At 41.4% G+C, this 13,767-nt stretch overlaps 1 protein-coding gene across 1 annotated transcript in view; it reads left to right on the forward strand.

The window, feature by feature from the left end:
• The window catches only part of LOC134658163 (uncharacterized), a 194,064-nt gene that overhangs the window by 163,941 nt on the left and 16,356 nt on the right, over positions 1–13,767 (forward strand). Inside the window, exons 19-23 of the mRNA XM_063513772.1 lie at positions 3,405–3,518; positions 6,407–6,515; positions 10,421–10,522; positions 12,168–12,413; positions 13,064–13,341. Coding sequence (XP_063369842.1) covers positions 3,405–3,518; positions 6,407–6,515; positions 10,421–10,522; positions 12,168–12,413; positions 13,064–13,341 — 849 coding nt within the window. The remainder of the gene's footprint in view (positions 1–3,404; positions 3,519–6,406; positions 6,516–10,420; positions 10,523–12,167; positions 12,414–13,063; positions 13,342–13,767) is intronic.

Genomic DNA, 13,767 nt, shown 5'->3' on the forward strand with positions numbered 1-13,767 from the left:
ATTTTTTATTATTCAATTACGAAAATGTCTGATCATATTGTACTGTGTAACCCAGTACAACATAATCAACACCTATCCCCTACCTTTATGAAACATATGTATTGTTTCTTCAATTCTGAAGGGGGTAATTGTCAAGAAAGAAACCCAAATAGTTATTAGTGTTAACGGATCGCTAGCACATGTTTCACCTTAACTATTCATAATATTGTTCGAGTTAACTGGAACACACGGTCACGCGAGCGATTCTATTTGTAATAAAGGCTTCGACACAGGCGCGTGTTCCGGGCGGGGCGTGAGCGGGACGCTCCGCTTTTACATATAAAACTCCTACGCTCCGCTCACGCCCCGCCCGGAAAACGCGCCTGTGTGACGAAGCCTTAAAATATGCTTTTCTTGACGAGCTCTAGGGATGGCTACATATATATGTGATAGGTACAACGGGACACGGCGGTATATCAATAGTTCGTATAAAAAAAACTGGCCAAGTGCGAGTCGGACTCGCGCACGAAGGGTTCCGTACCATTACGCAAAAAACGGCAAAAAAATTCTTATATGGGAGCCCCATTTAAATATTTATTTTATTTTATTTTTTGTATTTGTTGTTATAGCGGCAACAGAAATACACCATCTGTGAAAATTACAACTATCTAGCTATCACGGTTCATAAGTTACAGCCTGGTGACAGACAGACAGCGGAGTCCTGGTAATAGGGTTCCGTATTTACCCTTTGGGTACAAAACCCTAAAAAATGGTGAAAAATGATTCGATCCATAGACGGCCGTCTCCCGGCGTTCGGCCGAGCGGCGGGCAGGCTACAAATGACTTCATTGCATATTTACCTCTCAGACGTACGGCATCGTTATTTATTCCAGCTACACTTCAACCCTTCTGCTGCTTCAACTCGTACTTTATAAAGGTAACGTAATTTACGAGTTATACTTATGAAGGCTCTCTCCTTTCGAGGAATTCATTATGTCAGTGCATTCCGCTCGCATACGTTTATGTGAGGGAAGCAACGAGCGCATGTAACCAATAAGTTTTTAAGACAAATATACATGCTTTGTTGTAATTTTGTTTGCCTTTTTCTTCCGCGTTTTGGGGCACCCTACCGACTTGCCTATCGTGCCAACTGAGCACCCCTACGCTGCTACTAGTTTAAGAAAAAGCCAGTCAAAGATAAGCTTCAGCTTGTCCAATGGACTCGTCGCTACTGTTTTATTCCCCGTTGACCTTAGGGCCATCCCATATCTAGCGTCTTTCGAGCGTCGGCGTCTGGTCAGCGCTATGGAAAATGACGTCGCTGCGCAGTTGCGCCGACGTTGCGTCGACGTTGCGTCGAGCAGCGGCCATAGAGTTGTAGACGCCGACGCTCGAAAGACGCTAGATGTGTGGTGGCCCTTACCCTGCCATTATGTTTCTTACAAAATCCAATATTAAACATTACAGCCTCTTATTTACGTGTACATAACTTGTAAATGTAACACAGTAAGCGTTCAATTACCGGTACGGGCGTGGGCGATGAATGTTTAAACCGCCGCCGGGCTGGCTCCATTAGCCGCGCGTCACCGGTACTTGCCCTGGAGGGTAAGGCTGTGGTCTGTTCGTCGGCAGGCGACGAGTCAATTGGACGCTGATACATTCAGGAATCACGATGGACACAGTCGCGGAAGGCGGGGTCGTTTAGACGGGTTACGGGACTCTTGAAGATTTGGATATTGAATGGATTGGATAGAAATTACCTATTATAAAAGTAATGAGCATTTTAAAATTTGTATGAAATCTGTTTTTCGCTCCTCATTTTTCCAATAATGAAAAAAACTTAAAAAGTCAAACGTAGAGGCATAGCTAAATAGCTATGGTTAATATACATACATCAAATTATGTAAAAACGTTTTCCATAATGTCAATATACAGAGAGGAAAATGGGGACTACGTTTGTATGGAAGGCGGCAGTCCCCTTTCCTCTTCATTGCGTCAGGATTACAATGTGCATCCACATAAGACGAAGAAATGTTGCAAAACCGTTAGGTCAAACTGAAATTCTTCGCTCTGCAGCAATTTCTATCTGAACGTTATTTGTATGAACGGACACCATTAATCTGCCATACGAAGCAACCGCATTCAGTCTATTGTATAATATAATTGATATTGACATAGCTACACGCAAACAATTGTAATTACAATTACTATTGTTAAAGCTGCCCACTTCCGCTCAAGCCCCCGCCGCCGGCTGTACAGACCAACAAAGTGTGAACATGTTTCGAAGGGTTCCACACAATGGGATTTTTAATAACCGCCCCCGTTTGACGGCGCCGCCATATTTTTATAATTGTTACCAAAATAAGCTGTCATCGACACGGCCAGGGGCTAAGGGAAACTCGGACGTGACCGTAACACGGTCGTTATTTGTTCGGAGTTTAAACATTATTCTCTTGAGCGTAGATCGCATTTTGTATAACTTGATTGATTACGCTATAGCTTTGTGGTGGTGTAGATATTACCTCTGTTCTGTTTATATAAATCATTTCTGGATGGTCCTTCGAGGCGGATTGCTCTCACGGTATTTTGACTGCGTTTATTTAGATTTGAACTTTATTCGCATGAGTTTAAGCAGTTACTATATTATTATGAGATACCGGTTATTTGGTGTGTTCTGTTTGCTTTTGAGCACGTGTCCGTTTGAGTGGTCCTTGGAGCCGGACAGCACGAGGGTTGGCCCGTTCACACGGACGGACGGGAATATGAAAATTGTGTGTGCGGTGGAGTACACCTGTTGATGTGGTTTGCCATTTGGAAATTCATAAGCGGTCGTGAAGTATATTTCATGGGGTTTCGTATGGGATTAAGTTACTTTAAATTATCTGCCACACGAGCCTATTTTGATTTTAAAGAATTCGTCAAAATTGGTGATTGTATTTTTTCATATTCTTGAGTTATTCATAAGGCCTGAATCAATTTCTAACGTTGCGAGAGCGCATAGCAGTGGCCCTCTACAGCTAACGTCGCGAACTAGACGGTTACTTTAGTAAGTACTTACTTAATCCATAGCGTTCATATCAAAATGCCGTCATAGCGGTAAAAATTATTAAGAGACACTTGAACAGTAATCTTCTTTCGGCAATCTACTACACAGTTATCCATGAAAACAAGCCAACATTATTAACATAACTAATAACCTCCCGTGGGGCTAAGCGCGCGACGGCAAAGTAGACGTCACAGATGACCAAAAGCCTGGCCAGTATTTCGCTCAAAGGATAAGCATCCAACGTGGCAATGCGCCAGCCTTCTGGGCACACTGCCCATCAGCAGTGAGTTGGGGGACGTTTTTTAGTAGTTTGTATTATTATTTTTAAGTTTATTGTTGTTGTTAAATAAAAATTAACCTCCCGTCTCCTTCTTTCCAGGTGGCAGCGCGAACAAAATAGCGAAACGTACGGAGCTAGCGCCCAACAAGGGCGGGCCGTTCGCGGCCGCGCTCCGCACGCTCGCCAAGAACGCCGGGCCCGACTCCAAGGACGGTGAGTCGCTAGCTGTAGCATCTACCCTACCTCCGCTGGCCCTAGCCCTGAGCTCACGTGACACCTCATTACCAAGACACCCCATTGACAGAATATCTGATTAAGACAAGGTTTACTGGACCGATCTTCTAAAAGGCGTTTAACATCTTGACATGAAAGATGTTAAAGGCTTTTTAGATCTTCTAAAAGGAGTTCACACTGTTCACAGTGTGAATCGCGGCCAGGTTGACGAGATGGCAAGTTGGTCCTTATAAGACCTGCCACGAACTTAAGTTATAAATAGTGCATCTTCACCTCTAAGTCATTTCAATAATGCGAGAGGGATGGAGAAGGAGATAAACGTATTGTAAATTTCGAAATTCGCTGTAGCTTGCCATTTTTACTTCCTCCCAACTAGTACCCCATTGTGGATAAGGTATCTGATACATCGGTAACGATTTGCTCTAGGTAGCAGCAATTTGCATGTTTGGCGGTGCGAAACAGATATTCAAGGAATTTTGCGGTGTCTTGAATATGAGGACTTACGTTGGCTAACCTGTTGTTGCTAGTTTCATATAGAATCCTTGACTGTAAATACTTTAAGTAAATTAAATGATCATTGATTCTGATGAAACTAGCAACCAATAGACAATACCGTTTGTAAAGTTTGATATGTTTTAAGTTGGTCAAAATCCTTGTAGTCATATGATGGCTTATATCAAAACAGTACTTTACAAACTATCCTGGGACCATTATAGTTTATTAGTTTAAAATAGTTATCTAGTTTATTTTATAAATTCTTAAGTCAATTTCTTTGTACATTTGACTGGACTTGGAAGTCCCTCGTTACAGTTTGTGACATAAGGGTTAAATTAACCTTAAATTATAACTGTCCCAAAAATCTAGGGTGCGACAGGGCCAGCATTCCCAGATTTCCCCTTTTTGTTTTATTTTACTCCACATTCAGTGTGCGAACTCACACTTGTTGGGTCTTGTATCCTTGACTACTTCGCGTTAGGGACCTAAGTATTGATACGACTAAAGTTATGTAATATTTGTGTTATATAATACCTGTACATTGTTGTAAAGATTGAACAAAGTGATACAATTACAAAAGTTAAAATAATAATTCTGTGAAATCAAATAAGAAACTAGTGGCTCTATGAACTGTAGACTTAGAAAAGAATCCAATAACTGAATGGAAATAAATCTAAGTACATATATGATTATTTCACAAGAATCCGCTAAGAAATGCGACCTGTACCTAGAGGAAAACATTCGGACAACCGAGCATACTAAAGCATTTTTCCCAAACTAAAACGGAGACCTTTACTTTCACTCGATCAATAATGAATGCATGATGCAATCCTAAAAAAGGCAAATCGTTAAGAATATTGCGTAAAATATCACTTTGTTCATTCTAAAATATCCTTCTGTAATTCATGTTGTTAAACAAGTCCATTGTAATTGTTTTATTGTAAAATCAAGTGTAACAGCTACGTTAACACAATTCGCTCTTATTCATTTACCACACTTTTATTGATTAAAATAGGCTTTCTGTTTCTAACTGAGAATTCATATGTTTTTACAAAATATTCTTCGAAACGCGACTACTGTCTTTGTATAATTCACGGCATAGACTTATGGATCTTCGGTTAGTATAATACCTAAGCTGGTTTCTATCAGGCGACCTATCCTACGTTAGGATTATAAGGACAAAAATATCGATACGTTCACTCATGTTGTAGTTCCGTAAAGTCCTACGATCTGTAGTAATCATAAAAGTGTGGTTCTGTCAGTCAATCCTGAAGGCCACAAAAAAACGCTCCAAGCGAATTCGCTCAACTCAGAAGCTGGCACCATCGACAATGATATAGAGTAAACCGATCAATAACTGGTCCAAATACTTTACAGTCGTTGGCACCTATTTTATACGAAAGTAAAAAAGCTGCTTTAATAGTACATTACTGCAGACGCCGGGAAAGAAGGGCTTGCCGGTAGGTATAGCCGGCCGACCGTAGGGAGGCCGGATAGTGATACGAAGCCGGCAAGACCTTTTGACGGCTAGGCATGTATAGTGCTTTTCTCAAACATGCAATGAAATAAAAAAATACACCACTCAAAAAAACAAATTTCAAACAAACAAACAAATCTTTATAAAAAAAATCCAACTTCACAACAAAAGTTTTTTAATTTTCCTTCCAATCCCGCCATAATTGTTTTTTTTTACGGAAGTCGTCCGTATTTCGCGTGTGTAGTGTTCGAATAGACCCTTATTAGGGCCATTATACACAATCTGATAATAAGAATCTCAATTTCTATAGATAAAATAAATGCAGAGGATTTTAAATATTGTCTATGGTCTCTGGTGACTTACGTATAGACAAAATTTTAAATTTTTTCATCAACGCATTGAATCATACAAATTCGTATTCTTAATATCAGTACGTTCGTGTATAACAGGCGTTAACACGGATATTTTGGTCCGATAACCATTCATTCACCAAAAATATAAAAAAAATATTTAATTCGGCTGTTTAGTCTGTTTATGGACACAGACCCCATGTTTACATTAGAATTTAAAAAAAAATTACTTCCCGGCCTAGGCCTTCAATTTCGTATGAAATTCCTTTACAGTTCTCTGGGGTTGCTCCGCCCTAAACGTGATACTTCGAAGCCTGATATAACGCCCGGAGCGACGACATTTCATTGCATGTTTGAGAAAAATAAGGTTAAATAGCCGACATTAGTTAGTATGTACATACATATCTTAGCTAACACAACGAATGTATAGCGCTCAATACTACCGGCAATCAGCGTGCGAAAACGCTCTGACCGTTATTTGTGGCCTCGACATAAGAGCGAGTAGTGTTCGTTGCGAGCGCGTGTTTGACCGTGGAAGGTTGCAGGCTCGGCCGAGCGCGAGAAGGACAAGCCGCCGCCCGCGGCGCCCGCCAAGCGCGCCTCCCCCCACCACCTCCCCTCCAGCGGGTTCCAGCCCTACAGGCCTGATGACCGGTGAGTACACACAGATTTTACTATTGTAAGGCTTTGCACGATCGTGCACGCTCGACACTGACGCCGATCGCTATGCATTTGTGGTAAATAATATACAGGGTGGCCCATTTAGATCGGTCAGTATGGGAAAATCTGAAACTATAAGACATACGACGATCTCTTCTTAGGAACCATGTCATCGATTTTAGTAACAAGAAAAACTGCATTCATACATTTAAAAAAAAATGTGTACTCAGCTCGGGAATCGAATCCGGACGTTTTGAAAAAAAAAATCTAAAATTATTTCTACGAGGGGCGTTCAAAATATTCTCGGTATTGATATCTTACAACCTCTTCTAAAATTTCTTTCGTTACTGGCCGCTAAGGTTTATTCATTGACATTAAAAAAAAGTATAATTCGAACCGAGATGTTCTTTTGTTTTTCTGCAATTGCTGAACAAACATGAACATCATGTGGGAATTGACAATGTTAACTAAATTAGAACATCGATGCGTGATACAATTCTTGACAAAACAGGGTAAAAATCAAAAAACCATAAAAGAGGAAACGGATTGTGTTTACCGTGAGTCTGCTCCTTCTTTATCTACCATTCAAAAGTGGTCAAGCGAGTTTAAACGTGGAAGGGAGAGTGTTGAAGACGACCCTAGACCTGGCTGGCCTGTAGTAGCTACTTCACAAGAAAATATTGATAAAGTGGAAAAACTTATATTGGAAGATGGTCGAGTGAAGGTAAAATCTATAGCACAAGTAACCAATCTCTCTATTGGTACCGTACATGATATTATCCATGACCATCTTAATATGTCAAAAGTAAGTGCAAGATGGGTTCCGCGAATGCTGACTCGGCTTCAAAAAGACATGCGTGTAGCTTGTTGTTCCGATTTTATTGACCTGTGCGGTGAAAATCCTGATGAGGTGCTGCAAAGAATAGTTACTGGAGATGAAACCTGGGTTCATCATTATGACCCAGAGAGTAAACAAGAGTCCATGCAGTGGCACATTAAGGGTTCAGCTCATCCCAAGAAGTTCAAGGTCATCCCTTCAGCTGGCAAGGTCATGGCCACGATATTTTGGGATTGTGAAGGAGTATTACTGATCGATTATAAAGAAAAAGGTGTAAATATCACAGGACAGTACTACGCTAACATTCTACGTCAATTAAAGGATGCAATCAAAGAAAAGAGGCGAGGAAAGTTAACCAAAGGTGTTATGCTTCTGCATGACAACGCCCCCGTCCATACTGCTCATATTGCCAAGGCAGCTATTGTTGAATGTGGGTTTGAAACTGTTACTCACCCACCGTATAGTCCGGACTTAGCCCCCAGCGACTTCTTTTTGTTCCCCAATCTTAAAAAGGATCTGCGTGGAAATAAATTTTCCGATGATGAAGCATTGAAGGCGGCAGTGGAGGAGCATTTTTACACCAAAGATAAATAATATTTTTATGCAGGATTAAAAAAAATAATTGATCGATCTTTTAAGTGTATGAACATAGGGGGGGAGTATATTGAAAAATAAAAATATCAAACTTTTCGTACTTGTTTGTTTTCATTCTGATACCGAGAATATTTTGAACACCCCTCGTATTTAGATATCGACTGTTCTGCCCTCCTAAGCCAAGTAGCGCTATCTCAAAAACAAATGATTTTGAAAATGGAATTCTCAGCTATAGAAACTAAAGTATAAGTTAGCAATGAATTTTCTTTTGAGATAGCGCTTTTCGGCTTAGCAGGGCAGTGTGTAGGTCTTAAGAGCCAACAGGAGTGGTCATTTCTCCATACAAACGTACTCGACTGTTTCCTCCGTGGGTTTTAAAGCTAGAGCAATGATTTTTTCAACACAGATTAATATTGTCAATATCTGTGTCGGACCGTTTTGCTTTTTTTGATATTTTTGTTTTTTAAGGCGCTAGAGCCCTTCAAAAATGGCCAAAATGGCCTAATTGACTATGCCGCAATGAGAGGCGTGCTATTCAAAACTGACATCAATTAGTCAAATAATCAAAACGGTCCGACACAGATAATGTTATAATCATTTAGATTTCCAAATTTGGTTACGATTGGTTAAGTTTTGGAGGAGGAAACAGTCGAGTACGAAACCTCGATTTTTGATATTTTTACGCAGGATTTTTCGCCTTGTCCTTATCGCACTAATTTTAGGAGCCGCTTCCGTTAGGGAGACGGGTATATTTACCTAAAATATTTAAATCTTAGCTCCTGTTGGCCCTTAAGCAGTAAATGTTACTATGAAACATGATGTCTGAAATAAATAAAATGCATTGTTTTCATATCCTTTAATTTATTTTAGTATGTTTTCGAAATGGCCACCATTTTTTTCAATACATTTTACATAAAAAAAAATTGAAATGTATGAATGCAGTTTTTCTTGTTACTAAAATCGATGACATGGTTCCTAAGAAGAGATCGTCGTATGTCTTATAGTTTCAGATTTTCCCATACTGACCGATCTAAATGGGCCACCCTGTATAGCGGTCAACGTCAGCGGCGAGCGTGCGTATGTGGCCCTGGTGTGATTACGCTACGTACAGCAACGATCTCACGTACCCTGGGAGTATTTACATACAATAAGATGCTTTAAGCGTATTGTAAAGCTGAAATTTCTAGTATCTAATGGTTGCCCGCGTGACATGTGATTGCATTTTTATCGCGCGGGAAAATCAACGCAATTATGTCAGCGGGGTGTGAATACGCACTCCTCTTCCGCCAGAGGTACAAGCTAGCCTTGCTAAGTTGCATTTTTTTCGGACATTACACATGTCGCGCCGTGTGGTATTTGCTATTCACCGAAGCGAATTGCCCTAAAATTGCATTTCTTATTAAGAATTAGATTTGTATGGTCTCTCAATAATAATTATAAGTCAGTCTGGAATCAGGATTTACACTGGATGCTGAAAAGAACGGTGAAATCCAAATGGCAGCATTAGTCCAACTATGCTTAAAGTTTTGGTGCACAAAATAAGTGAAAATCACAAAAAATTACTGTAACAACTTCCATATGAATAATGCTTAAAAATACTGACTTTAAAACCCCTGACTCTTGCGGGAACAAGAGAGATAACTTTATTCGAGCCTGTGTAAACCCCTGAAAGTTTTAATGCCCCACTCGGAAATGCAGACGTCAGACGAAAGTATAAAAGCCAGGCCAGTGCAGACTAGAAACTTATACACTTCTCTGAATAATTCAAGGAAGACAAATGATAATTTTAAATTTTAAGAATGATTCAAAAATTATAGCTGAAGCTAGAAAGGATGCGCATCCTTGCGAATCGAAACCATACATGAAATGAACCATAGCATCTAACTATGATTCGGTGTCCAATCGGTTTAGGAATTGGGTTGCCTGCAGTCCAGGTGGTATTGCATCGTGTCAAAGCGACTTACCTAAAACAGAAAAAGACGGGTAGTCTGTCTCGCGTGCGAGATACTGTCGCATTGCACTCGTGCTAAGCCTACAGTCCGTCAGAGTTGGTTGAAGCAACTAGCCCTAAACAGACTAAGAGAGGCCTCATACTAGCGTCTCCCGAGCGTCGGCGTCTACTCAACTCTATGGCTGTTGCTCGACTCTATATTGACGAAACTGCGCAGCGATGCCTTTTTTCGGTATCGTCTTGGGTCGTCCCATTCGTTTTTCGTCAAGTTCTTAAATTAGTCCTATTCTGCTTTCGTCACGCATTCTATATTGAAAGCCACCGACGATTGTGACGAATGTAGAATGGGTGACGAAAGGAGAATAGGACTAATTTACGAACTTGACGAAAAACGAATGGGACGACCCGAGACGATACCCTTTTTTCCATAGCGCTAACTGGACGCCAAAGCTCAAAAGACGCTAGTGTGGAGTGTCCCTAAAGCACAATATCTAGTGTTGTGTTGTTCGGTTGCAGGCTGGCGCACCCGGCGGCGGCGTCGTTCCCGCTGCTGGAGCCTGCGGCGTACGCGCCGTACGCGCACCCCGGCCTGTACTCCAGCGCCGCGCTTCAGTATAGGTATACTTCAATACTCAATACTCAATATTTTATTGCAATTTCACAAAGTAATTGTACAGGTGGTAAACTTATAAGCTAGGTCTTTGTGAACCCTGTTGGGCACTGCAATATACTATTTACAATTCCAAGGAGAGGAGAATTTGTGATTAATGTAAAGTGATTAAATCTTAATATAAACAATAATTATAAGCAAATGTAAACTTCATCATCATTGGTCAACTTCCTCTGCCAGCCTCTTGGGAAGTGACCGCATTATTTATTGTTACTTGTCTGAGACAGGGATCGGTATTTTTTGTATAGGATCTAAAACTGTATCTTTTCGCTCTTTGCTAATTATATATCATTTCTAATTGGGCAATCTAATAATACGAAGTCGTTATCTAAAAACGCATCTGAGTCCTACATTTCGAGTATAAAATAATTCGAAAAATATGGTTATTTTGAAATTTTTGCCAAACTCCGGTTCCGATCCTTGGTCTGAGATATCGTTTTTGCTGTTAGTCAGATTCCAGACGCATGTACAAATAAGAGATTCGCTTTTCAAGTTCGTCTTTGAGTAGTGAATCTCTAAGCAGAACATCGCTTCCAAACGATAGTTTACGAACAGAAGGAAGAACCGCGAGTGTCCTCTGTATATGATGGCGGAATTACACCAATCAAACATTATGCATGGTAAATTAATCTGAATATTTCCGTGCAATATTTTCAATTTAACTTTAGCTGGACTTCAAAGAAAATGAACATATGTATATTTGGGTGTCATTCTGAATCCTTAACAACGTTTGTCCTAAAGTCACTTGTCCTAACTGGTTTGTCCTAATGGGCACATGCCCTAACTATCAATTGTCATAACGATTATTTTCCATAATGTAAGGTTCTGAAAAATGGTTAGGTTTTAGAACTTGCCGCCACAAAAGTGGGTTAGGTTAGGGTTAGAACTGCGACCCTCGCAAAAAAGAAAATATGCTTAATAACATTAGGATAAGTAATCAATAATTAGGGAAACCAAAATTAGGGTTTTTAGTGTTAGGACAACTGATCATTATGACAAACAATATTAGGGAATGCAAAGATAGGAGAAAAGACTTTAGGGATTCAGATATAAATCCGTATATTTCGGGGATCTCGGAAACGGCTCTAACGATTTCGATGAAATTTACTATATGGGGGTTGTCGGGGGCGAAAAATCGATCTAGCTAAGTCTTATCTCTGGGAAAACGCGCATTTATGAGTTTTTATGTTTTCCGGTCTCCCAGATATTATATTTAATGTGTAAACTGTGGTATATGTACTTGGGGGTAGACGCAACTAGGTATGTAAATATTATGTGGGTAGATAATCCAAAAATCAGTTCTGTAATAAACGCCGTATGAACGACACCGTGTTCCGTTACTTCATCCCCTAAACAACCCCCGTATACCATATTGGCGACGAGGATGGGATACGCATTTGTACGTTCTCGCAGTCAGCTCTTTAAAACCTGATGAGCTGCGGGCTCAGCACGGATCCATTTTTATCCACTATCACTATGCCCGTCACTTTCGCACTTACCTACTTGTTAGAACGTGACAGGCATGGTGATAAATGATAAAAATGCGACCGTGCTACTAGGGCTGGTGTTAAAAATCGGGTGTGTCGTCGCCAGGCTAGCAGCAGAAGAGCAAATGTACCTGGAGCGGGTGTTCCGCGGCGGCGTGGGCGTGGGCTGGCTCCCGCCGTACGCGCTGTACCCGCCCATCGCGCCGCACCTGCCGCTCGTGCCGCCCGCGCCGCACGCCGCGCACGCCGCGCACGCGCAGCACGCGCCGCACGCGCCGCCCGCGCACCACCTGCACGACGAGCGGGAGCGGGAGCGGGACCTGCAGATACAGCGGGAAAGGGAAAGAGAACGGTGAGTTTGGACAAGTCAAATCTTTGTATTGCTTACGCGGTCTCGGACAGTTGGTGCCAATTTATTTGGGATCAATTAACACGGTATCCTGTTCAAATGTAGGTATAAGAGGAAATTATACCAATTTTACATTTTGCGCAAGTGTTCAGAAGTTGATTTTTGAGTTTGCTGCTTGTTGCAAGTTGAATTCTAGGGTGGACGTCATTCTATTTTGTCGTGAAAACTGTCAATAATTTGAGCGAACATAACCTGACGTAATAGCTGTAATTGTAGTCCTTTTAAGTTTTTTAGGCACCAACTCTAGCATGATATTCAGCTTGAATTTCAAAAATAGCGGTTTCAACTTTTAACTTAGAGAATTGGGATGGAATAAAATTAGTCTCAATTATTTATTTAAAGACTTTTTTTCTTAAATTTATAAAGTTTTTTTTTGTACTTGAGCGTAGGTAAAGCTTTCAAAACGACTCCAATAACAGATTTAGGTACCTAAAAGGCGCATGATCATAATTCAATATTACATTTGAAAACTTCCTGAAATTAAGTAAACGATTCTCAAGTTTCGAAATGTTTGGCAGGTTAAATACTTGCTCACGCGAGTCCTACGAAGTTACGTACAAGTGTAAAGTGTACGATCATCTGTCACATTTCAGGGAACGAGAAAGAGAGCGCGAGCAACGCGAAAAAGAGCAAAGAGAGCGCGAGCGACAACGGGAGAAGGAAAGCCGAGCGAGAGAGGCGCTGCGGGACGAGCAGAGACTGGCCGCGTTACACCCCCATCTACTCCCGCCGCCGGTGTACTCGCTGCCGCGCGCGCTGCTGCCGCCGCCGCTGCTCTACCGGCCGTACCGGCCCTACCCCGGGCCGTACGAGCCGCGGCCGCCCGAGCCCGAGCCTGCCCCCCCCGCCCCCCCCAAGCCCGAGGACAAAGGTGACGAGCTGCCCGCTCCCAAGCCCGCCGCCGCGGTCTGACCGACGAATAGATAGTCATCATTCATTCTAGCCCCTAATAGGTGTTCAATATTTTTCAGATCGTTTTTTTATCGCTCGCAGCATTTAGACGGCCGTCTTGTAAGATATCGTCTTGGGTCGTCCCATTCGTTTTTCGTCAAGCTCTTAAATTAGAATAGAATAGAAATAGTTTATTCGTGGCAATAAAAATACAACAGATAAAACAGGGGAACAAAAGTAAAACTTACACTTAACATTACAACACATATCAAACATAACATGTAAAGTAACCACGAAATGGTCCCGACTCAGCATGGTGTTAGCCTGGATGGGCCAACGCTGATCTTCCGTCGGGGCCAAGGGCGAGTGAAGCACGGAAAGTACACAACATTTAAGTAATTAACAA

The sequence above is a fragment of the Cydia amplana genome, chromosome 21 (assembly GCF_948474715.1).
Source record: "Cydia amplana chromosome 21, ilCydAmpl1.1, whole genome shotgun sequence".
Lineage (NCBI taxonomy): Eukaryota > Metazoa > Arthropoda > Insecta > Lepidoptera > Tortricidae > Cydia > Cydia amplana.